The 25340-nt window shown below is 42.6% G+C and overlaps 1 protein-coding gene across 9 annotated transcripts in view; it reads left to right on the plus strand.

Moving 5' to 3' along the window:
- Positions 1 to 25340, plus strand: part of ATP2B2 (ATPase plasma membrane Ca2+ transporting 2) — a 388712-nt gene that overhangs the window by 263641 nt on the left and 99731 nt on the right. For all 9 annotated transcript variants that reach the window (XM_065687047.1, XM_065687048.1, XM_065687049.1 and 6 more), the window contains exons 5-7: positions 1320 to 1517; positions 23833 to 24090; positions 25034 to 25159. In XM_065687047.1, the coding sequence (XP_065543119.1) occupies positions 1320 to 1517; positions 23833 to 24090; positions 25034 to 25159 (582 nt within the window). The remainder of the gene's footprint in view (positions 1 to 1319; positions 1518 to 23832; positions 24091 to 25033; positions 25160 to 25340) is intronic.

The raw sequence follows: 25340 nt of genomic DNA on the forward strand, positions 1-25340 counted from the left end.
TGAAAGGCGAGTTGACATCTTCGCCTGCACTGCAGCAGGACTGATCTGTTCAGGAAAGCATCGCTTTCGTTTGAGGAAATAACGCTTGGGCCTGGTGCTTCCATCCAAGAGGAGGCTTCCTGGCACATGCACACTGCCGGGAACAGTTGTACCGGTCCCAAAGGAATGAGACATACAGCTGAGCACCATTATCCGTACCCCCTGGATACTGATATGCTTCAGGGAGCAAGGGCTTACCCTAAACTGTGTGAGGATTGAATCCTTACAGTGTGGGCTTCATTGTTTCCTCCTGCTCTCTTGCAGGCACCTTCGTATTGCTCCGAGGCCAACTCTCAAGTATTGTCATCATGTCACGTTAGGGTGCATAAGCGTGAATAACTTGATGTTGCTGGGCACGTTCGAAACCTTCGGTTTTGTAAATGTTCCAAATGATGTCAAATATTTTTTGGCAGATATATGTAACCACTGATTTTATTGCAGTTCCTCATGCTGCTGAGCGCGGAGGATGCGCGCAGTTATTCCATCCTGACATTTGCAGGTCATTTTTGTTTTCTGAACAGGCGCTAGACTGCATAGATTAATATCATTAAAATAGGGAAAAAACCACAAAGTTGGTTGTTCAATGCAGCCACACATTCTTACGTTACATCCTTCAATTGAAATGTTCTTAAATTGAAATGTCGTGCAAAATATGGATTTTTTATATTGATTTAAGGAACCATATAATTTCCTTTTTACTTTCTTTGCATATGTAACCTGTCACTTTTGCTGCCTTTGTTCACTTAACCAACAGTTCATTCCAGCAGTGTGTGGCAGTACGTATGCAGCAGGAGATGCTGCTCTGCAGTAGAATGAGACTTGCTTTATTGCTTTATACTTCAAGGTTGTGGACCTGAGCTCAGAACAGAGATATGTAATGCTGCTTCTATGGCTGTTACCAAAATCTGCCACCAGCTATTCCAGCTGTTCCCCAGTATACTGTGTTTGTGCTTTATGGGCTATTTTCAGAAGTCATTGCTTACATGTATGTATGTATCTATATACATAGGTCTTATTAAAGTAAACCTACTGGCTTTTTTATGCTTTAAACTGTTAGGAATTAGTACCAAATGTAGCCCATAAGGATTCTGTTCAGAACATAAGGATGGATCGTCTTGCAAAGGCAAAATTTAAATGGAATATCCATCTATTTGTTAATATGCCATAGGTGGTACAGCTTGTAGTTGCTCTTGGAGGAATAACTTATAGGAATGCAGGTCTAAGCAGGCATTTTCTATTCCAGTGCAACTTTAATGTGTGCTCTTTTATTTTCTTTACAGGATTAGCTGGCACTGCTGCAGACCTAGAAAAAAGAAAGCTTATTTTTGGAAAAAATTTTATACCTCCAAAGAAGCCAAAAACATTCTTACAGCTAGTCTGGGAAGCCTTGCAGGATGTGACTCTTATAATCTTGGAAATTGCAGCCATCATATCTTTGGGACTTTCGTTTTATCAGCCGCCTGGAGAAGGGAATGAAGGTAAAACCTTTTTCTAGAAGTCATTTGTGTAAGTGGAAGTAAACCCAGCCCTATCACTCAAATGAATTCCATCCCCACCCTCCAGAAGGTCACTAACAGGAAATTTCCATGTGGTTTATGCCTCTTACCATTGCATCTGGTACTGACATATTTTTTGTGTGCTTGACATTTCTTTATGCAAATAGTGAAACCTTGTGACGTGTGCTAAACACATTAAAGAAAAAGCACCATATTCTTGTGAATCTGGAATAGTTTTGTTTCTATTTTCACCTTTGTGCTTGTCTTCGGTGTTTGTGTATCCGAGATGGTCGTTTACTGCATTATAGAGGAGAAATACTTAATTGCTTCTGTAACTGATGGATCCTGTCTGCATGGGCATGGGCAAGTTGTCAGATAGTTTGTAACATACCAGCTGAAGACCTGAATTTAGTGAAATTCGCTCATTTGAGTTATTTTTAGTGGTATAGCTATGGCTAGGGAGTATTAGAGGCTAAATCATGTTACTTATAAACTAGATACTGCAGAATCCTTCTGTGATATCTAGAAAATTTAACACCATACTCTCACCCCCCATTCCCCTCCTTCCCCTTTCCCCCCCTTCAGAAAGTTCTCTTGGATTCACATGCTTAAAGTACTTGTGCCTCTACATAAATGCAAGATTTCCATTTCTGGCAACTGATACAGATTCTTCCCCCCCCTCCCAGCTCTCTCATAGACTCATAAAGCTGGCTGAAACATGCTGTGTGAAATGACGTGCACAGCTTGGCAAATGCAGGAAGAATGTCTTCCTCTAAATATAGCCTTGAAATACTTTTTACATTTGCTTCAGTTTCCTTTGGCTACTTTCCTTGAAGACCCTTCCTTCTTCCTTTTCCATTTACAAGCACAATAAGCACGTAGCTATGCAGAGCTCTTGCATCTTATTTACGATTAATCCTTTCTATACAGTCAGGAACCTCTTATTGCTTTCTAACTGCATTTTGAATATGTGGCTATTGATTCAGCAGGTATCTGATTTAGGCATAGAAAGATAAAGGAGTCGTTTGTTTTTTAACTGAAGAAAATGTTATTTATTGCTACTACCTCATATAACTGGACATGGTAGGATACCTTGGGGATGTTGAAAACAGTGAATGATGCTTTACAACATGAGAACTTGGTTCTGCAAACTTTTCTCTTAGGTGTAAACGTGTGGACTGTCCTCTTATTTCTAATTTATTGGAGGGGAACAGGATTTGGGAAATAGGATTGTTACAGGTTTTATTAAGGGGGGAGATGTGTCATCAGACAGTCTTGTTTGGGTTCTAAAATTACTATTCTTCTTACTTTAACGCTGCATTTAAAACATTTATTTTCCCATGGGAAGGTACGACACGTCTGAGATTCTGGGATAGTCTGGAAAGCTCAGCAGCACAGCCTGGGAAAAAGCATTTGTGTTTTCCCACAGCACAGGATTTTATTCACTGGTCACCATTTTCCCTATGTTTTTAGAATCATTTTCCTGTTGCCATGTTTTACACAGGGAACATAAATCACTGAATATCTTTTAATGCAGCTTCTGGAACACACTGTAAAGGTCCTTTACTTTTTTCAAGTGAAGGATTGTTTATCCCCCAGTTCCACGTGTGCAAACGCCATTCTGTCACTTCTCGCCAGTGATGTGCATCAAGAGCATTTTCAGTTCAAGGAGCACAAGGCCAGCCGCCCCCATAGCGGAGCTGGGCTGGCTCTCTTTGGAAAGCAGGGTACTGCAGGGGAGGGGAGAGGAGTACACATGCCTTCAGAGGTTGGGTGTACCTATAATTTCTGCTATCTGCAAATGTTAAGAGTCACTAGAATGTTGCACGTGCACGCTGATAAGGATGTGCCCAGTGCCCCACCTCGAAAGGTGGAGGCAGAGTCTGTGAATTCGACTGCCATCCAGGTGAGCTGGAAGCTGCCCACCTCCAACAGGCAGCATGCAGGCGTCAGAGACCCAGTATTTTTATGGCCTCTGTCACAGTGGTGTCTCAGTGTCTCCCAGGCATGTATGGATTTATTCTGAGAGCGTTCCTGTGAGGAGTAAGTCTGTAACACTGGTTAATACAGCAAAGACACGAGCATCACTTTGAATTTGAAGCCTGATACCACTTACGACATCAAAGTGAGGGCCTGCACCAATAAAGGGATTGGGCCACTCAGCTCCAGCATTTTGTCTCGGACCATGCCTGTTGAGCGAGTGTTTGCTCAGAACTTCCATGCCAATGCCGTCATGAAAACGTCTGGGTTGCTGAGCTGGAAGTGCCTGACTGCTATAAATCTGCAGTGCCTTTTGAGGTTCTGTACAGTAGCCAGAGTTGAGCAGTTGCACAAATGTGGGAGATTCTCTTTCTTTAAAATAAGTATATTACAAACTGCTGCCAAGGACACCTATAAGTTTATTGGTAGATGTCCTAAACATAGCAAACCTGACACATATTGAGCTTGATTTTGCTATTGGTGAAGTGGGGTACAGTCACACTTCAAATTGCGTTGATGGTTTTGCATAACCTTCTGTAGCCAATTATAAAATGAAATTGTATATAGTCTAGTATTGACTAAAATGCAAAGTGTTTGTGAAGGAACAAAATATGTTCTTTTGCCTCTACTTCAGCCAGTACATGGGACAATTTAAACTATTTCTTGAATTGAACATGGACCTGGATTCTGACCAACCATGGGCCTGTCTGGGGAGATGTAGTTCTTTGAGAGGGCAGCAGCTCTTGGGAAGTGTCTGCTCACCTATCTAAACCTCATAGTCATTCCACATTGCTCTAGGTCAGTCCATCTCTGCACTGCTGTTGTGGAAATAAATGCCATGTAATATCAAACATCCTTGCCACAGTCTGTATCACTGATCTTGCTTCCCTGAAGTGAGAGGGTAATATTGCCTATGGGAGGTAATAGGGAGACCCTGCCCATTTACTAGGTCAAGTATGAAATCCTCCTTTGGGAAGTGTGAAAACCTCTATTTTCCTTTTCTGACTCTTCCCAGAATGAAAACGATTTACTGAAATGTACATTTAGTTGCAAGTTTTATTTCTTTCATGAGAAGAGTATATTTTCTTCTGCAAATACAGCCCACTGTTGGGAAGGGGAGCTGGCACTTCCTGCTCACTGTCTACTCTTGAATGTGCTCCATTCTTCCACAGCCCACTTTAAAACATCCTCTGGTGGTTCCTGGCTGAACTCAGTGGTTGTGCTGCCCAGCCCTGCATGGAGCCTTGTGATGAGCAGGGCACAGGGGAGCTGGTCCTGGGGCTCGGGCCTCCCCTGCAGCCCTTCACAGGAGCGGCGGGGGGCTGCAGCTGGTGCCTGCTCACAGCCGCTGAAGCTCCATGGGCTGAGGAGCCAGTGGGCAGCTTTCCTGGACAGAATTCCAATTCCTACCCGATGCATTCTTAACTTTGTTCTTTCCTTCTTCTCTCTTCATCCGCTTCCTCCTCCCAGTCCCTAAATGCTGGGGGTATTTGATTTTGCTGGTAGATGACAACGTGAAATATAAACCTTGTGACAATCAAGTTTGTCTATAACTCAACAAGAAGTCTCCTTTGTGTAACAGGACACTACTTCCTGGTGCATGGTTGTTTTACAACATGGAAAGGCATTGTTTTACAACATAGAGGCAGCCTCCTCTTTAAATTCTATTTCTTTTGTTTTTTCCAAATGAAATGCATTTTAATTTGGAAAATGAGTCAGTGAGGTTCTTCTCCTGTCCACACTGATTTGCTCTCTCATCACTGCTAACTGTCTGAACTCATCACCTTGCTGTCATCCACATGGACCTTTCAGAGTCTAAAACCAGTTGTAAATATAAATTCAGTACTGTTGCAATGGAAAAGACTTACAGGAAATTAAAATATAAATACAAGTGGTGAGACCTTTATGAGCAGAGAGGTGTGAGACACTGCTGGAAACAGGCAGTTTCCTTGCAGGTCCATGGTACATACTGACACAGCGCTTTTCATATCACAGGGAAGTTTGTGCTGCAGACGGACCTCACGTTGCATGGGATAATTGTGTAAATTCTTTTGTCCTGGCTAAAAGTGCCTACGATCATCTTCTGCTTTTTTGATGTCCTTGGCATCTGTGACTATGGAAGGATAATGAACAGAGCATGGGCCTTTCTGTTGGAGTCCAAATGATGTGAAAGTTGATGTTTCCACAGAAATATCTCTGTCAATAGCAGAAGCATTAGCGTTAGCCAGATGCTTTTTCCTCCTGTTAAGAAAAGTCCATGGTTTATCTCCAGGAGCAACTCAAATGAGAAGTCTGGTCAGCGAAATGTAGCTGAAGCCGTTAAAGATGGTAAGTCTTGGGCAGGTAGCAGAGGAAGGGTTTGGACAGGCTGGAGTCCACAGAGAGAAGGGTGTCTTCTATTTTCTATTATTGTGAAGTACGCAAAGAGACCACACATCTAGAAAATACCACTGTCCATGAATTGCTTCAGGAACCTTGTTAAAGGGTGTAGTATGTTAAGTATGTATGTATGCTAATGCCTTTTGCTGTATAAGGCAGTTGCAAGCTCAGAAGTCAATTTTCTGTGTGTATATCTAGATCGGCTTCATTTCCCATTTTGATCTATGAATGTTGATACATTGCCAAATTTAAGTCCATTGACTGTATCATAATTGCATCTCCAAACATCTACAACACAGTTTGGTATTATCTCGGGAAAAGTAAGTAGTTAATAGGACAAGGGGGGATGGCTTTAACCTGACAGAGGGGAGATTGGTGTTAGCCATTGGGCAGGTCTTCCCAGTGAGGGTGCTGAGACACTGTGCAGGGTGCCCAGAGAAGCTGTGGCTGCCCCATCCCTGGCAGTGTTCAAGGCCAGGCTGGATGGGGCTTGGAGCAACCTGCTCCAGTGGAAGGGGGTTGGAGCTGGATGAGCTTTAAGGTCCCTTCCAACACAAACCAGTCTGGGATTATTACCTGCTGAGTTGCATTCAGTTTAGACTGTTGGAAACAGTAGGTATTTCTGAGGTTTTGAAGTATCAATAGCAACGTTTCTTAACCAGTCTTGACTGGAAAGAATAATAATCTGTTGTTGACAATGTAGGAAGTTTCTGTTCTACTCCAGTTCTCCATTTAAAATCTTGGTGAATCTTGGAAATCATGGTTTAATTTTCTATTGCAGTCACAAAATCTCATCTACAGGAATTACTGGATGGTAGTGGAGCGTTGTTTCACTGCTTCTCCAGAAGCCACTTCGGTTCTTCCTGTGTTTCTTAGCAGGAGTGAGTTTCAAGAATGTTGTTCTCAGCAGCTGAGCTGGAGTTGGTTTTGTGATCTGCTTTGCATTCCCTTTATCATCTGACAGGCCATTAAGAACAATGGAGAACTTCTGCATGAATTATTGTCAGCCCTGTGGCAATGACTGATCCTCACAGGCTCCTTCTTCCGCCCTTTCAGCAAAGTGCGAAACTGCTGCTGCTTCCAGCCAGTGTGTTTTGAGAGGCAGTCCCTGGCGCAGATGTGGCTGTACTGCAGTGCTGATCACACAGGGGTGCCACTTCAGTTCAAAAAGACTGCTCCTCAGAACAAAATCCTTCTGTCCTGGGTTAATGGGTTCCCTGAGCAAACCGAGCAGTAAGCCTATGATACGTAAAGAGGAATATCTGGGATCCTGCGTTCACTTTTTTATGTAGTTAGTCTAGGACTAAATTTGAAAGCTGTCTTTGTGTATCAGTGAATGGTGACATCATTATCGTGTGCGGTTTGTAAAGAAATACCAAGTGTCCTGTTTTAGAAATAGAACTGCTTCATGAGATGAAGTAGCTGGACTCGGGGTCTCAAACCTTTGCATCACTTGAGGAAATGAAGCATCCTTTGGGAAAGAGAGCTTACACTCAGAAACCCACCAAGGGAGTGGGAAATGGCACTTCTTCTCATTCCCCCCAGATCTTGGTCTCATTTTAGCTGTAGATGTGCAGGAATCTCCCACCTGATTTTTGGGGTGGTGTTTTGTTCATTTTAGTTTTACTTTGGGATTTTGGGGTGGTTTTTTTGAGTGTCTTTCCCCTTAGGTCTCTGCTGAAGCAGTCTGTTGTGGGAATGACTTAACTGTGATTTGTGTTGCTGCTGTCCCTCTCTGAAGCCACTTTCACTCAGTCTGCCCTGCAGCTCAGAGCACATCAGCCCCATTGCCCAGGTTCGGTGCATCCGGCATCCATACCCTTGGTCAGCTGTGAAAAAATCTTCAGTCTTCTGCTAACACCCCCACTAGCAATTTCTGAGCCTTTTGGGTCCTCTCCCTTGTTACTATCTTCAGGCCTCACATCACATGTGGCTCTTATCACCCACTTGCAAAACCCACTCCTGTCAACATGTGACAGTCAGTTACTATTTACATGGATGTAACAAACCTGTCAGCTTTTCTTCTTGAATTCTATTTCCTTCTGTGGATTATGAAGGGGGAAAAAAGTAGCCTGAGGCAGAACGTTAGAACATCCCAGGGTTCAGTGTGAAGCTGCAAGCATGATGTCTGTTTTCAAGTGTACAATTCTTTACAGCTTATGGGGGGAAACAGGAAAAAGTCTTTGTGGTTGAGGTAGCTTCTGTTGAAACTCTCAAGGCAAAACTCCACCTTGAAGTTAAATGATGGGTTACACTGCTTAATGCACTGCTCAGCAGAGGTTTGGCTGGCTCAGCCGTGCCCGTACTCATGCAACAAGTTAATGAAAAGAAGACATGGAAACAGGGCATGGTCCCCTGAAATTTGGTCCTCCGAAGCCACTTTCATTAAGCTTTTGGTGGCATTGATAGGTGGCTGCTGCTTGGGGCTGGGCCTGGGGTGCCTGCTGACCTCTCATCCTTTAGTCCCTTACAAGAGACAGTATTTCTGGGGTTCACAACTCAGTTGGCTCCTTATCATTCCTCTAATGTGTTGTGTCACTTCGTCAGTGGGGACTCAAGTTGGAGATTTAAATCAGAAAGGGTGTCTGTGTAACTGGAGAGAAGATACAGCTGATCCACAGCTCCTGTGAGGATAGCTGCTCATCTTGTCTCTGTGCTAAGCCTTCCTGAGGACGTAGCACTCACTTGTACTCATGGCGTAAGTGTTCAGTGCATATTCTAGCAAATCTTACGATCCTTATATGTGAACCTGAACAGTACATGTGTAAGGATTGAGTGGACAGCAGGTCACAGTCAGACATGGAAATGCCAGAGCCAACATGCTTATCAGTGCCACATTCGCCGGGTAGCTTTGAAGGTCCTCGCCACAGGAGCAAAGTCAGCCACGTGCTGGGTAGATAAAAAGAATCAGTCTGAGGGGAAAAAACCTGCAAACAACCAACTCATCCCCTACTTTGTGCAGATCCACTGCTTGGGATCTGAAATGCGGGGCTGCCTCTCTGTGAGGACACCCTCAAAATACACCTCTTGACATTGCAGCGCATTGGGCAAGTCTGTAGGAGTAAGTCTCAGTGGGAAAGGTTTGACCAGTGACTAGGTATCTGTGGGAGGAAGTGATGTACTGTGTGCCTCTATTAAAGAATTCTCTCTGTCAGTGTAGGTCAGTGCAATTCTCCTCCTCACAGGTTCCTGACCCTCAGTGCCGATTGTGCTGGAGCAGAAGAGCTGCAGTAGGCTGTCTGCTGGGTTTTGGCTGGACTCAAGTACAGTGTCATGTTCTAAAGATACACTGTCTGTCCCAGTTCCCCAGCACTCAGTATAGATACTACGGAATCTCTTGGATTAAAAAACCCAGAGTAGTATAATGTAATTAAGACATTACTCCTTCAGCACATTTCAGTTTTGTGGTCACAGGCAATATCTTTTTGTGGTTCCAGTTCTCAGCTTTCCCCAGATCAGACTGGGGTGTATTATTGCTTCTCACATGATGTCTAGGCTACTAAAGGGAATCTTAGTACAACAGCATACAGCAGCCATTCAAACTTTCCCCTTCATCCAGGGGGAAATAAGGAATACCACCTTTCTAACATAGCTCTAAGGTCATGTTAAGCATTTTGTTTATTGCCCAGTATTTGCCTTTGTGAACAGCTGCAGTTTCTAATCCAGATTCTGGCCTTTCCCATAAATTCACTCTGTTTGGGCTTTGTTTCATTTTTTTCCCTAGGGTAATTCCTACCCCTCCCTTGCCTGGATTTGCAACTCAGGCAAAGTTCTATACCAGTGTATTATTGTATCGGATTCACGTGCAGGTTTTTTCTTCTGCTCTTGTGTGCCTTTCTCTGCATATAGAGAAGTCTTCCCTCTGTTTGAGCATGCGGCTAGAAATCTGAGCTGGCCATGCTGAGTCAGCAGCCACTAGCCACCGTCACAGCCTGGCAAGATGCACGTTGGGAATACGGGATGCAATTCAGGGGTGCCTTGGTGTTCAGGAAGGGTGCCTCCTTCCTCTTTGGGAAGAAAGCAGCACAGCACCTCTTGGTTTCCACAGGAGGGTGAATGCTGGAGCAGTCTCTGTAGTTCAGGAAGGGTGGTACAGGAGGGCAAAAGACCCTTTCTGCATTGCCATGCATGATGGGCACCTTGACCTTAGCTTAGATAAAGTTCTTCTCTTGTTCCCTGTGTTTAATCTATGATTTTCATCCCTTCTCTTTCTTTGTTGGTGTGGCACAGATGTGTTTGTTGTAGTGTTTTCAGGTGGAGTAGCTCAGTCCTGCAGTATCGAATTGTCCTTCCTGCTCTCACAGAAATGTGTTTTCTCTTTTAGACTTCTTGCCCAGATCTTAAAATTCTTACATTCTTTTTCCAAGACGTGTGGGAGATTGATCTGCTTTCCTCTGGGGATTCTGGAAGTCTTACATTCTTCTGATGAAATCAGCTTATTCTGAACTTGTAAAAACATACAAGATTCCCTGCTGAGGAAACCTGAAAATAGACCCTTGTGTACGCAAACACATATTGGCACAGGAGAAACACACAGGTGTCGGTTGGGCAGGAGGCAAACGCTGGGTATAAAACAAATAGCAGGATTAGCTCTGCAGGAGCACGACCCACTCATCTGGTGTTGGAAGTGGTACGCAGTAAATTAGAGAGTACAGTCAGTTCCTGCCAAATGGAAACAGACTGGGGTTATTGTTTTTATCTTTATTAGTACTGATCATTTGTGTGACCTCAGCACTAGAAATAAGCACTCGCAAATCTGTGCATGGATCAAGATTTCATCGGAGCAAGAAACACTCGTGTGCTCCCTTTGCTCAGATGACCCGGGGGGATAAGCTGTTGCTTCAAAGCAGTTACAGAAAGTGAAAGCCTGAATTATTGAGGAGCTTTAACCAAATGTCATTAAACTGAGTTAAAAGTAACCCCAGATAAATAACCGCATGAAAATCTGGAGCCGTCCTCTGAGGGATTCAGTTCATTTGCTTCCTGATGAGGTGCAGTGGGTATAACTGAAATAAACCAAATATTGTGTGCAGCATTTATCCATTTTTACCTTGTCTTTTACATCCGGGATTTCATCCTACGTTCTCCTTAGCATTTCAATTCAGTAGGGCTACTCCCAGGCTTGATTCAGCCCATGAATTTTTAAGTTCTTTGCCAAACTTTTACATCCCCAGAGTCTTGCCAGGCCAGTTCAAGATCCCAGGACACAAGGATTTCCACAGAGAAATGTTGCATATGTCTCCCTGTCCCTAAAAGCCTGTCTCCCTGGGTTTCATTAGTATGCACTGGTAGATCTGAATAATGAGTGAAAGAATAAGAAATGTCAGCAGTGAGTCAGCTGAACAAAGTTAATTCTCTGTTCTTTGTGGCAGTTTTAGATCTTAATATATTTTTATAAGTATTTTACATGTGGTAACATAGATTGCATTAAAAAATGCACAAACGGAGGCAGCATAAAAATCCGGTTTGTTAAGGCCAGCACTAATATTACTTTAGAGTTCTCCTAAAATCATAGCGGTACATAGAAATAAACAACTGTAAGTCATTTGCCAGCCCTTCCAGCTACAAAGCCAACATTACGATGAAAAACTGATTCCACAACCTGTGTGTGTGCAGTTGGTATTGTAAAAATGTCATCATGTAATAGTTGTGGTATGTTGAAAATCCATTATCTCTTCATGCCATCTGCATAACACAAAAGGTATGTCAGAAAACGTGAAGCCCTTTTTAAAATAAAAGGAGCTACATTTCATTCATTTCAGTACTTTGCAGTGATTTGGATCTTGACTTCCACCCTCTTCACAAACCGCGTCAGTGAGACGGCAAACCAGCCCTGCATCCCTGGGTGATCGCTTCAGAAAGTTCCAGAACTCTGCTGCAGATGCTGAAAACAATCATTAGCGATCACCTTCACAAGAGGTCCAGGGAGCAGCTTGTCTGGTAGTCCTCACTGTCAGGGTAAACTCGGAACCCCTTGGCATGGCCGGGGAATGCAGCTGCGGGTCCTGAGCCCACCACTGGCACCATCTGCAGGCTGTAAGCACTGGCTGGAGTTTGGCAGGACTGTCAGCCATGTGTCCAGTACAGCATAATCTGATACCACGCCATGTACTTCCTCAGAGGTTTTAGTTCTGACTTGATGTCATTTTAGCCCTTAATTAGAACAGATTTGGAATCCTGCCGCCATTTGTTTCAGACTTTGTACTGTACAAACCTGAAGTGCGTATGTTATTTTGCAAGTCTCTAGAGTGTGTTACATAGCATTCTCCAGGCATCAGGGGAAAACCAGGTTGTAAGTAAGAGGGTGTAAGGGCCGTGCAGCCTTAACAGCCAATGTCCTACTAGGGATCCTTTATCATCTTTGCTGCTAAACAGGCAGCACTGTTTGGCTGTTGCTGCACAGGAGGTTTTATTGTTCTGTCCAAGGAGCAAAATTCACAAAAGGGGTTGAGACAATGGAAGTGCAGTGTTAGAAAATGGCATTTTCTATAAAATAAATCTCAAAGTATTCGTTGATTTCAGAGCTTTCAGAAGAGAACCTCTGAAGAGTCTTGTTGCACGCACTGAAATACTTCTGTCATTCTTCATAAAAATTAAACCATGAGATTTGCAAAGGGTATTTTAGACTGTCTGGCAGCACAAGGCATGAAGCAGTTGATATCCTGGAAAACAGGACTAAAAACAGGAGAAACGGAAGTATGTGCCCTCTTAAAAACAGCTTGTTCCACCAGAACGCCATCATTTACTCTCTTTCCTTCCAAAGCTGGGATGAGGTGAAGCAGCATATGGCTTCTAGTGATATTAGTCCAATCTGTTTGGTTAAGTAGATTTAGTTCCTTTAAGAATTTGCTTAAGAAAGTATCTTACTTTTTAATTCCTGCCCTAAATTGTACTTCAGTGCAAGTTCTAAATATCCAGGAGCAGGTTGGAGTGTCCAGCTAGTATAGTACGCGTGTCCTAACTTGCATGCGGATTACCTCACTGTCTTTCAATACTGTATAAGGCTGCTTTTCTAAAGACATATTTGTGCACGTGAGTTGTCATCACCTGGATGCCCTGTTCAAGTTCTGCAACATTTTTGCTTCTCATGTTGCTTTCAAGATGCAGAAGATGGGACAGGTTTACATTTGGGATGGCAGTACCAGAGGACCTGTGGGTGCCCTGGGTGGCGTGGGGCCATGGAGAGAGAGCCTGGTGCAAGGATGGTTTGGTGGCTCCAGGTGGAACCTGGCTGTAGGTGTTTGACTGTCACTGACAACCCCATCAGGACACAACAAGGCCTCTCTGGGGGTTTGTACCCCAGTGCTCCAGATGCTGTTGCTGAGGATAGCACAGCAGCTTGGGCAGAGGCACAGCTGCCTCCATCTGTGCACGCTGCTGGGCTGTGCAGGCGGTTGACAGACCTGGCTTTACTGGCATGCTTCTGCTGACTGGGTCTGTGGCCTGGGGAGGCTGCAGCATTTGGGCTGGCTCACGGGGTGGAGGTGCTGTGCAGCCTGCAAGCAGGACACTGGGGAGGTGCTGTGGGCTTCATCTGAGCATCATCCCCAACACCCCATGGGCATCAGGAGGACTGGGACTGGAACGGAGACAACAAGTCCTGCTGGTCCTGTTTTCATCTTACGCAGACAGCAAAGCTCTATTTTACTTTAAGTTCCCAGCCCTTCCTGTTATTAGGGGTGTAGCATTGAAGCAAGGACTGGGTATATATATCAGGGTGCTCCAATTTCTGCTCCTCCCTGGTCTGGCTAATCCCCAGCCTGTTGACAGCATCCAAAGGCAAGCAAGAAGAGGCAGGATATGAGAAAACCTACTTGAAGGGTTCTCGGAGGTCAGTTAGTCCGTCCCCATACCCAAAAGCATTATCAACAATACTTAAGCCACGCTTGACAGGAATTTATGACGCTTATTTTTAAAAGGTTCCGGTGATGGAAATTCAGTGCCTCTCCTAGATAATCTGTCCAAGTGTCCACACAGCGAGTTGCTCCTGGTGTATAACCCAGCTGTCTCCTGTAGGAATTGAAACACATCACCACCTAGATCTGTTTTTCATGGCTGTGAAGACCAATTTGTCATATTTCCAGCCGCATTTTGTCTACTTGGAGACAACTTGATTATGCATACCAGTGTATGGCTATTCATGGGAGCTTACCCTGCTTTTTCAATAGGAACTTGAAATTTGAATATCAGTACTGCAGAGGGATACAAGTACTGTGCTCAATTTAGCAAAGGGAACCAAAATATCATCTTAAAATTATTTACCTGCTGCTTAAAAATAAAACCCATCAAAATTCCCCCAAACTGATGAAAACCCCAAAGCTCTGAGAACATCTTTCTTGTCAATAGTTAGCATTAACATCTTATGAAATAAACCAGCGTGAAACACAGGAATACTGGTTTCTTAATTGCAATTAAAAAAAATAAAAATCGGTTCTAATGTAGTAGTTTTAAAATCTCAATATTTTTCACATTTGCACAATCTGTTCATGATGTGACATGTCTGAGTTCCCGGTGCGTTTGGATGAGGTGACAGGAGTTCTTTGCAGTTTCAAAGGAGGGTGCTGTTCACCAGCTGCTCTGCGTGAGGTCAAACCAGCTATGGGAGAGCCCAAGGTCTGCATGTGGTTATGGTTCACATCTGTTGGTGGGTTTGAAGTAGAATGGGAACTTTTTATATGGATGAAACTGTTTCAGTACAGCTGACTGGAACAAAGCAGGTATTACCTGGGTGAACACAGAGCTGGGGACAAGGCAGGTGTACAGCACATGGCTGCTGGTTTTCCTTTTCTTTTTGAGAAGGCAGTAACAATAAAACAGGCCTTTGGGACAAACTCAGCATGAAATGTGTGCACACGTATGTGGAACCAGGTATTGACCTGCGACCTGGGGGAAAGACTCTTAAAATCTCTCAACTTCAGATCTGCTTAGATGTGCAGAGGGTTTGTGTTAAAGCTCAGTCAGAGGGAGACTAGAACGAGCCCTCACCCCCTGGACTCCACTGCTGGGAATAAAGCACAGACAAGTAAGTGTTTGGTTTAACAGCCCACATCTACTACAGTAGAGTTAATACTGGGTGTAATGGCACTGAATTATACTGCTTGTTAAGTATGTGCATCTGTGTGTGCGTGTATATGTGTGTGTTAATGTAGATAGGCATATTTTCATGTATCATACATATATGCATATCTTCTGTCAGAAAAGTAGCAGTTTAAGCAACTGATCCCAGTTTATTTCAGTTACTGTGTAAGCAGCTTTGCCTTTTCTCTTTAGGAGATGCTCATCTTGTGTCAGTTAAGTATGCATAAACTTTCAGAATCTTAAAACTAGATGAGTTGAAACCAAAAGCAGCATGCGGAATGCAGAGTGTATGTTCTAAATGGAGACTATCCTAATTGCATGCTGCTTGAGCTTGCTTTGGACATATCTACATTGATATGTGAGTTTGGATCCATGCAGAAGTACATCTCCTGTTTGTCCCCACTTAGTGTGCTTTGGCTGCTTTTGTGAGAGTGCACAAACAGGATGTGCCTTCAGATGGGACCTCATCCTTTGGGATGAAACTGAACTGGAAAATAGGGTCCAGAAACACGTTTCCTTAGAGCATAGATTTGTACTGTGCAACTACTTTTATAGGTTCCCATTATTTGCTAATGTTAATAGAAATTTTTACTGCTTTCTGCTGCAAGACATTATTCTAGAACATCTAATCTTTTACTGACATGATTTTTTACAGCTTAAAGCTTTATAGAACAAAGTAATGAAGATAAGAAATTTAATGAAAGTAATAAATGCTGCAGTTTATGAGCTGGTTTTGTGGCTGAGGTCTACAAATCTTCCGTATCTTATTCAGCCTGGTTTTCTTGTTCTCATGAATATGACTGATGAATGAGGGAGTAACAGCAGCAGAGGACGTGACGGGGTTTCCAGAACTGGCTCTGCAGCACCTTGCTATGGCCTAAGCTCAAAAGAGACTGGTTTAATTTCCTCCTTTTGCAGTACCCTGGCTGTGTGAAGCTTCTCAGCTGCAAATGTTCTTGATCAGTGGCTTTCAAGCTGTGGCCTGCGGACCTCTGAGAACCCATAAATCGGTTTGAAGGGGCCTGTTAAGGTCAGCAGCCTATTCTTAGTAACCTCTCTCTGCAGAGCTTGTAGGCTGCAAGAAGCTGACAATTACTCTTTAAATGGTCTATGTGTATCAAGTGTATCAGTCAGCAGTCACAACTTCATCCTGTGCTCAGTTTGATTCTTTCAGAAGCTCCAATGAAACATCTGTCAAGATTTCCAGGCAAAGTCTCGACCTTTCTGAACACTGTCTTGCAAATTTTGGGTGGGATTTCTGTTAAATACAGTCTGCTCTAAAATCGTCTTGCTTAGAACATAAAGCACACAACGAAAAAGAAAAAAGGGAATATTTTTGGAAGCAAATACTTTTTTTTAATATTAGGGAACAAGGAGTGATAGAACAGTATGAGCATCCATTACTCGAGCATCCACTCTAAAGACCTCCAGTGATCATTCTGCTTCAGGCAGGAAGAGAATAGGCTTTGTTTATTAGGATTTAGCAGAGGAAGCATAAGGAAGAAAGGGAGCTCTCAATCTGATTAGGCATTTAGGAAATATCTGTTGTTTTATGCTAGTGTTGAATGTTTTTCCTAGGTCTATTTCAAGTCAAGAGCCTGGTGACAGCCAGTTTGATATGAAGAATTTATTTCTTTTCATGGGCTTCTGTGTTTCCTGGTGCTATCAGTGATCTGCATTGGAGCAGTAGCTGAGGAAGTGTTCACATCCTCCTCTCCATCCAGCTGTATTTGGGAAGTGCTGGATACGGTTGGGGATTGCTGCATGGGAAATGGGAGCATTCCTCCCTGTTTATAAATTAGCTGTAGCTGTAGCTTTCTGATGTGTTTGTAAGGAGTGCCTGGATAATTGCAGCTCTGAATGTACCATTTTTTCTTGACATTATGTGTTTTTCTCTCTTCAGCTGTGCGTTCAGGACCTAAATGGGCTGTTCCTTCTTACTAAGGCTCCTCTAAGACAACTTTTCTATATGAAATAGTTACAGGCTGTACTAACAGATGCACACGCTTTATAAGCTGTCTCTTTCCTAGAGAGGGTCTTTATTACAATTATCGCAGGAAGGCCTTCCCACCACAGACAGAACTCTTCTTCATCTATGGAATCTTGTATTGGGAACCTTGGATTTTAACCGGTCTTTAATTCTCTCAACCCTGAAATTATGAAGACTATTTCATCATTTAGTCTTTTCTGAAGAAGTTTTTACTATGTGTACATGCAGTAATGCCTGTGAAGCTCTTTAAGATTGTTTATTATTACGGAGAAACTGGTTTTGATGATGTGTGAAAACACTTGTTTTGCTAATTCATACTGGGTTGCACAGCAAACCTATTCACTGAAAATACATCTAAGTGAATGCAATTGCTCTTTTGTATGTGTTTGGATGAAAATGTATTGCATTGGTTGCTTATGATATGCTATAATGGGTTTTACTGTATTTTAAAATTCTCACAAATAGCCTGTTTCTAGGTTATTCAAGGTTGCATCTAAGTCTTATTTAGCAGACAGTCTTTTCTGAAGCTTCCCTATTACAAACTTCTTGATTCTTCCCCTTCCACTTTGCTGGCTAGGTATACTGTCTGTCTGTCTGACTGACTCTCTCTCTCCCCTATTTCCTTTGAACCTATTGCCTTTTGAGTGAGATAGAGCAAGTGAGGTTCTGCTCATCCAATAGTGATTTGGGGTTTTTGTGTCGGTTGATATTTTGATTGCAGTGTGGCAACATGGAATGATAAGACCTGTGTCCTGGGTTCAGCAGCAGCAGTCATTTTTCTCCTTCTCAGTAGCTAGTGCAGCGCTGTGTTTTGACTTTCAGGCTGGGAACAGAGCTGATAACACCGATGGTTTTTAATTGTTGCTAAGTAATATTTACTCTGGCCAAGGACTTTCTGAGCCTCATGCTCTGCCAGGGAGGAGGGGAAGACAGGACGAAGCAGAGACAGGACACTTGACCCAAACTGACCAAAGAGGTATTCCATACCACAGCACGTCATGCCCGGGAGGTAACTGGGAGTTACCCAGAAGGGCACTCTCTCTTCTCGGTCGGGCCCATTTTGGTGAGTGGTATCATATTCTCTTCCCTTGTTATTTTCTCTTATCGTTATTATCATTGGTGGTAGCAGCAGTGATTTGTGTTATACCTTAGTTACTGGACTGTTCTTATCTCAACCTGACTGGGTTTAAACCACGACAACCTGGAAATACCATCCATACCTTTGGTGTCTCTGTAGAAGCAACAAGAAAGAAAACAGAGATTTAAACACTGCTTCTTGGACTCAGCAGGTAAAGCCAAATCTAGGTACCATGCTCTGCCCAAGAACAGAAGTATGGAAATAATCCTATGTGTGTCATGGACAGAAAAAAAGCAGTTGTATCCCTTCTAAAATGCAGATGGGGTGAAGTGAAGCATTACATTTTGGGAGCCAAGCGTTTGTCCAAAGTAATGGTTTCACTCTGGTCTTGCTTGACAGTATCAAAACTATCAATCCTGTACTGTTCACCAGCACAAAATGTGCTTACAGAGCAAATTCATTACTGGATGTCATCAAATGACATCAGTTTAAGACTTGAGCTGGCTTCAGTAACACTGCATTAAGACCTCGTAAAGTGCCAAGTGTGCATATTGTATCATATGGGACCTGCAAACTAAATAATCGTTTCACAATGTAAAGTGATCTACATCTGCTTCCTACAAATCTGTCTTGGACTGCAAAAATTAAGTCCCATAGATGCCTTCCCTTCATTAGAGCTGTGTAAGTCATCAACAAACTGGGTTGCTTTTAGATATTGCTCATTAGGTAGATTTCCAGGCTGCCAAGCACGACTCAATTCTCAACTGGGGCCGTGAGGTAATGATGAAGCTTTGGGATGAAATATAAAATTTTCTCACATATTTTCCAGGAAGAGATTCTCCAGAAGTATTAATCCTGAGAGTAAAGCTCAGCTAGGACATGACCTTGCAAGCGTTGTTGAGCAACTGCACTTGACCTCTTAGTAATAAACACAAAGAGCAACTTCCAAAGGTCTGGTTCTTACATTTGGAAGCTGTGTGTTACCTTTTGAATATGTGGCTGTATTTACCAGGCATTGTTAGGTCTGAGCAAGAGACAGTAAAATTATAGTGAATCAGATGTTAAACTTTTCCCTTGCAATCCCTAAGAACAGGACTTGTGGTTAACATTCCTATAGTTGCCTTTCTCTGCCTTCTCTGTGGCAACAAAAGGAAACTAAACTGATATGAAATAGAAACTATAGAAATAGTTTCATGGTCCCACTCCTCTCCATTGCCTCTGAGGGAGGTAGGGCCCTATCCTTCCAACTGATCTTTCCAAAATGCCTTCCCTTGGAGGCTCCAAGAGGAATCTTGATCAGCATCTCGCATCTCTTGAAGCTGATTGAGCACTTCAATGACCATTTCTCTGCTCACAAATGTTTGTGATCAGGCTGAAGGACTATGTGAATATATACACGCTTTCAGGGCTTACAGGTTTGTTTCCTTGCATGAACATGCACGGAAACGTGTAAATATTTAATATTGAACTCCAAAGTTGGCAGTTACATAATAACCTACAGGGACATGAGGAGTTTTTCTGCTCCCCCCTACGCCACAGCCCTTATGTAAGTAACTGGTGTATCACAGATAAGGAATTCTAAAATGCCTTTCAAGTAAGTATCCAAAAACCACTTGTAGAGAATGTACAGCCCCTAAACCTGAACCATGTGTGCAGTATAAACATCTCGCACTAGTAAAGCCCTTCTGTGTTTCTGGAGGATGCGATCTGGCTCACAATAAGTAACTAACAGATGTTTGTCACGGGCGCAGGAGTCCCTGGAGACTGTGAGAGAAAGGCAGAACTCTGCTGTTTTGAGTTCCAGTCATTTCTGCACCTCTGCCGTCAGCCGTGGCTCTGGGGTGACACTCAGAGCGCAAAGCTTTCCAGCAGCCGCTGACCTTGCTGCTTCGTGCCCAGCCTCTGATGGTGCAGCATCTCACAGAGGGGTTCGGGAAGCAGTTTGGTACTTCAGGATCTTTTGGTCTAATTTTGTAGCAAATGATAAGACACAACAAGGAATATGTAAAAATAAATATTGCCCTATCTGTTACAGCTTAAAAAAACTTGTTAAGAAAGTGATTCTATATATTTATTGTACAATTTGTGGTTATTGTTCCTTTTGCCCTCCAACTGGATATGTTTGGTAATGAAAAAGCTGTAACTTCGAGCTGCACAGTTTGCTTTAATAGCATCAGTGCCGGAGCTGCAGCTAAGGAAAAATGTCTTTGCAGAAAGTGATTAAATCAGAAGTTTTTATCATGGGAACTGTTGTCTTTCTGATGACAAAACCAGTTTGAGTGACTGAAAAAAATTACCTCTGGGAGTGCTGGGAGATTCTCCTTGGGAATTTAAATGCCACAAGCTATTCTCAGCTTAAAAATAGTACCGTGTAGGTTGAGATGAGGAGCTGAGAGGTGTGTGCTGTAGGTTGGGACTTTGTTAAGCATACAGATGTTCACAGGTTTCAAAAACATTCTTTTTCTGGTTTAAAAATTACCACGCTGCAGCTGAAGACCGTGTGGTTTGCCATCGCAGTCGCTGTGCTATTCAAAGCAGCTTTAAGAACCTCCTCAGAACTCTGAAATCTTAAGCAGATATTCTTTTTATCTGCACAGGGCTTGTCTGCCGCTTTCTGCATTTGCCCAGATTTGGTTGATCTTACAAGGAATACGTATTAAAATGGTGTCTGTGACCTTGGAAGCAACCTGCTCTTGCATATCTTCCTTTGCTTTCTCACCTTCCCTTTTTGATGCAAGTGTATTCAAGTCTTTTCTGTCGTACAGTTCCCTTCCGATATCTTGTTTTTTCTTTCTAAAACCTAATAAATAATTGAAACACTGCTAATGCAGAGTGGGCTTCTCAGGCTGATTTTGAAATGATTGGCAGTTAATGAGGTGCATAAATGGGTCTAGCACAGGTCGAGTGCTGGGTGCTCCCCAGGTTCTTGAGCAGGTTTTGTAGCCCATAGCTCTTGTGCCCATGTTTCGCATGACGTCTGCTGAGATAGCAGTCCAGGCTGTTGTGACTTCAGGTGGTCTGGTTATGTGTGCTGGTTTGAATTACTTCCCTTCTTTTTTTTTTTTTCCTGGATCCTCTTCACCTTTGGATTTGATCTTCCGTTCATCTCCCTTCTATAGAGAACTTTTTCAACAGTCTTTGCAGACCTGTTTCTGGTCAAATTTAAGCTTATAAAATGCTGCTCTCCTTCCACAGGTTTTTGGTAACGTATTTTGTGATGTCTTATGGAAGACACAATCCTAGTAGTCCCTTTTTGTATTTCTGAATGTCCTTTGCTTTGGCACTGTCAGGTCCTCCCACTCCTCAGGGGCCTCGGCTCACCTGCCTGTTCCTGTGCGCTTTTGGAATAAGTTAATCCGTCTCATGGCTTCCTCTGCTTTTTTGGTGCCAATGGGGTTCCAGCTCCGTACATTCTTGACTCGCAGTCAAATCTGTAATCTCAGTTTCAGATGCAGAATGCATTTTGTGTCTCACGAGGCTGAGGCTTTGGGGAATGACACACATAGCATATGCTCATAGCTACAGTAGGAAAGAGTTTCATATTAAAAACTCGTTTACTTCTCTGGAATTGAATTTTCTGACAGATAGGACCTATGTTAAATTTACTTGTAAATTAGCACTTCACAATTGACTGTCTTGGAATAAACCCCACCACAAATCACACATGCACATTACAGATTCTTTTGTGCCGCTTTTGTGCTGTGCCTTTCAATAAAATCTCAGTCAGATTCATTAGTAACATCGGGAAACAAGTACTAACTTGTGAAAGCGTAACAGCAATCTTGGACCTTAACACGATTTTTAAAAGCTCATATGAGCTTTCTTAATAAACATTAGATGCTTTAAACGACATTTTGCTACTTAGGCATAATATTATTAGGTCTTTTGGGTGTCTTATTTCTATTCCTTATTTTCCTCTTACCTGTGAAGTTGATGCTGTGTCACTCTGTGTACTACAGTAAGGAGGACAGATAGTGTAAGTGTATAGTTAAGCGGTATGTGGGGTTTTCCCTATGAACAAATTCAGTTTCTTCCCATAAATTCTTTTAACTCTTTGTAGAATTTTTAGAAAATCCTGTGGGACAAAATGGCAGAAGAAAAGGAATTCTACAGACTTACACCAATAGAGGTGCAAGGCCCATCCCCTCCACCATCAAAAGGGAATAATTCTAGAACAGCTTTGCAGCAAGAACCCAACATAGTGCAAGAATACATTTCCCGACAGATGGGTCACTTCTTGAAGGGCAGGTGGCATTTTAAATCCCGCCTGTCTGAAAACCTCTTTTAAAACAACAATGAAATTGGTCTGAAATCGTATTGTTGTTTAAATTTAGACTTAGCCCAACTGAAAGGCAAAGCACACTCCCAAGAGAAGGGCCTTTCCTAGCAAAGGTGTCCTTAGACCACTGACCTATGTGAACCTTTATCCGCAGTACAAGGCCCTTACTAACTAAACCATTTTTATTGTACACAAGAAAGAAATGAAGTCACCTTGTTTAAACTTCTTTAAATGGACGTTCAGTATCATCTTTCCTCCTTTGGCTTTAGGTACTTTTGTTACTGTTCTTATGCAAGGGTAATTACTCAGCTGGTTGGTTAACAAATTACGATGCTTATGCTACAGGGAAATCTTTGTGACTTAAAAATAGAAATCACATTGCTTCTTAATTCCCTCTGGTGGCAGGTGACGACTATACCAAAATTAAACTTCAGTCATAGGTGGAAGCAGCGCAGTTGCTAAGGTGCTGAACTCCCTGGTACCTGGCAAAGGTGGAGAAGTGATGTTGGATGCCTCCCTGGGTCAGTTCTGTGTGAAAAATGCAGAGACTTCCTTCTTCCCTCGGACCTGGCAGAGGAGGCTGTGCTGTCCAGGCTCAGCCTTGGGTTCTTCTCTCCTGTCCACTGGGATTTCTGAACTGTGGGGTTCCAGTGTCTGTACTTTGCTGCCCACTGTTATAAAGTACCTTTTTCTCAGGTGTTACTTCATCAAGGAGAGCTAGATTAGTTTTCTTTTGTGAACACTATCTAGGAAATGGTTTACATTTTAGTTGCATATTACTTTGAAGTAAGTAATTAGCAACGTGTCTAAAGCAGTTCAGAATTAACACTTCAGAATTCATACATAGAATGTATTTTTTCATATGGTTTTACTTGTGGCAAAAATAACATCCAGTTCTATAAGCACGCCCCACTGTATGTCTCTGTAAGGAAAAATGATGAATTAATATTACGCTATTATTTTTACTCAGTGTTCCCTAATACATTTCAGTATCACATTTAAATACTAATACTTTTAGATCAACTCTGTGTTTTTTAAACAAGTGTTTTTTATAAGTGCATTTAGTTGAAATATTTAGAAATTGTATGTAGTGAAAAATATTTCTTACATCTGTTTTAATTCAGTCTCTTAATATAATGCCATTGCTTTGCATTGATTGATGTTACTCCTTCTTTCTGGAAGTGCTTGATGGACCAGGTGAAGGTGTCAATCCTTCTAATTGGATAACAGAATTGATGCCTTCTTCTGTTTGTTTAGTTTGGGTTTACCAGGGATACCTTGTTCAGCAGGGAAAATAAAAGATCTAAAGTTTCTATTGATTTCTTTCTCTTCCTCAGACATTATTTCTACTTTTCTCCTCTATTCTGCCATGCTTCATTTAGCAGACAGGACTTCACAAAGCAGTTCTGCTGCTTACCCTTGTTGTCATTTCACAGCAAGTTTTTCTTCTTGTGATAAACGTGATCAACCCAATCTTCATGTGACTAAACAGTTCTTCATGTTGTCTTTTCAGGATGTGGTACTGCAACAGGAGGAGCTGAAGATGAAGGTGAGGCTGAAGCTGGCTGGATTGAAGGTGCTGCCATCCTACTCTCTGTTATCTGTGTTGTACTTGTCACTGCCTTCAATGACTGGAGCAAGGAGAAGCAGTTTCGTGGGCTTCAAAGTCGTATTGAGCAAGAACAGAAATTTACTGTTGTCCGAGGTGGACAGGTTATCCAGATCCCAGTGGCAGAGATAGTAGTTGGTGACATTGCACAGGTGAAATATGGTAAGTTCTGGCAACTTTCCTGATCTTTATTCTGTTTTCCCTTTCTATCAGAACAGACTCATTTCACTGGAAGGGATGTAAAAGAGAATTATGTGGTGTTATTGTTGACTATGATAACAATTTGGCTGTTAGGGTAGAAGGAAAACCTGAGACACTTGCTGTCCAATTACACTAGGTAATTCATGTTATTGTTGCAGTCTTCACTGCCTCTCACTGACAAGGACAATGGCTGTTCATACAAAGGCAATGCTCGTCCATGGAGGAGGACACTATTTGGAATGTTTCGTTTCTGTCCTCTTGGTATTAAGAGGAAGAATTTCGAAATGCTCTGTGAAAGGGAGTTGTGCCTCTGTGGGTCCCCCATTTGGTAGGCTGCTCCAGAGCCATGGATCCTGTAAGTTCCCCCAGATCAGATGCATCTAGTGGATGGGTGCCCTGGGCTCCAGTGACTTTTGCAGGAGCTCTGTGTTTGGCTGAGATGGTGAATTCCAGCACAATGCCCATTCTGTCACCCTTCAAGTTTCTCCTGGACTCAGCTAAGGGCTTCCAGAGTGGGGAAGGGGAAAGGGCAACTTGACCTTCATCAGCCACTGTTCATTCCTGTGCAGGCTTCTAGAGGAACCTGCATGGCATGTTCAAGAGCAGCACTCCCCCTGCCAAATCTCAGTGATTATTGCGTTCAGCATATGTTAAATGTAATGCATTTTGATCCTGGGACAAGATTAGGCAAAAACTATGTGCGATACAAAGGCCCTTCCCAACAGGATTGGAGTACCGTGGCTAACATGGATAGATATGGTAGTAGTTCTTTCACTTCTGCTTTCATTTTACATTTTAATGCAATTGTTGTTAATTATGATGTTACAATGAAAACTATGATGTAATTATAAGAACAATCTTACTAAACCACTCTGGTTTTCCATTACCATTTTCTTACTGAAAGGTGATCTTCTACCTGCCGATGGGATATTTATTCAAGGAAATGATCTTAAAATCGATGAAAGCTCTTTAACTGGAGAGTCAGACCAAGTCCGCAAGTCTGTTGACAAAGACCCAATGCTCCTGTCAGGTAAATCTGCTGGAATACTTGCTGAGTTATCTCTTATGCACTGCGTTGTTTCATTTTTTCCACACCATCAGGTTTTAGTAACTGATCTTTTGAACACTGGCCTTGTCTTTGTAATTCAAAGTACATGCTATGGAGGTTTGATGCAAGAAATGAAGTATTTTCAGAGGAAACAAGCCTTTTA

Source organism: Lathamus discolor, chromosome 7, assembly GCF_037157495.1.
Source record: "Lathamus discolor isolate bLatDis1 chromosome 7, bLatDis1.hap1, whole genome shotgun sequence".
NCBI classification, from domain to species: Eukaryota; Metazoa; Chordata; class Aves; order Psittaciformes; family Psittacidae; genus Lathamus; species Lathamus discolor.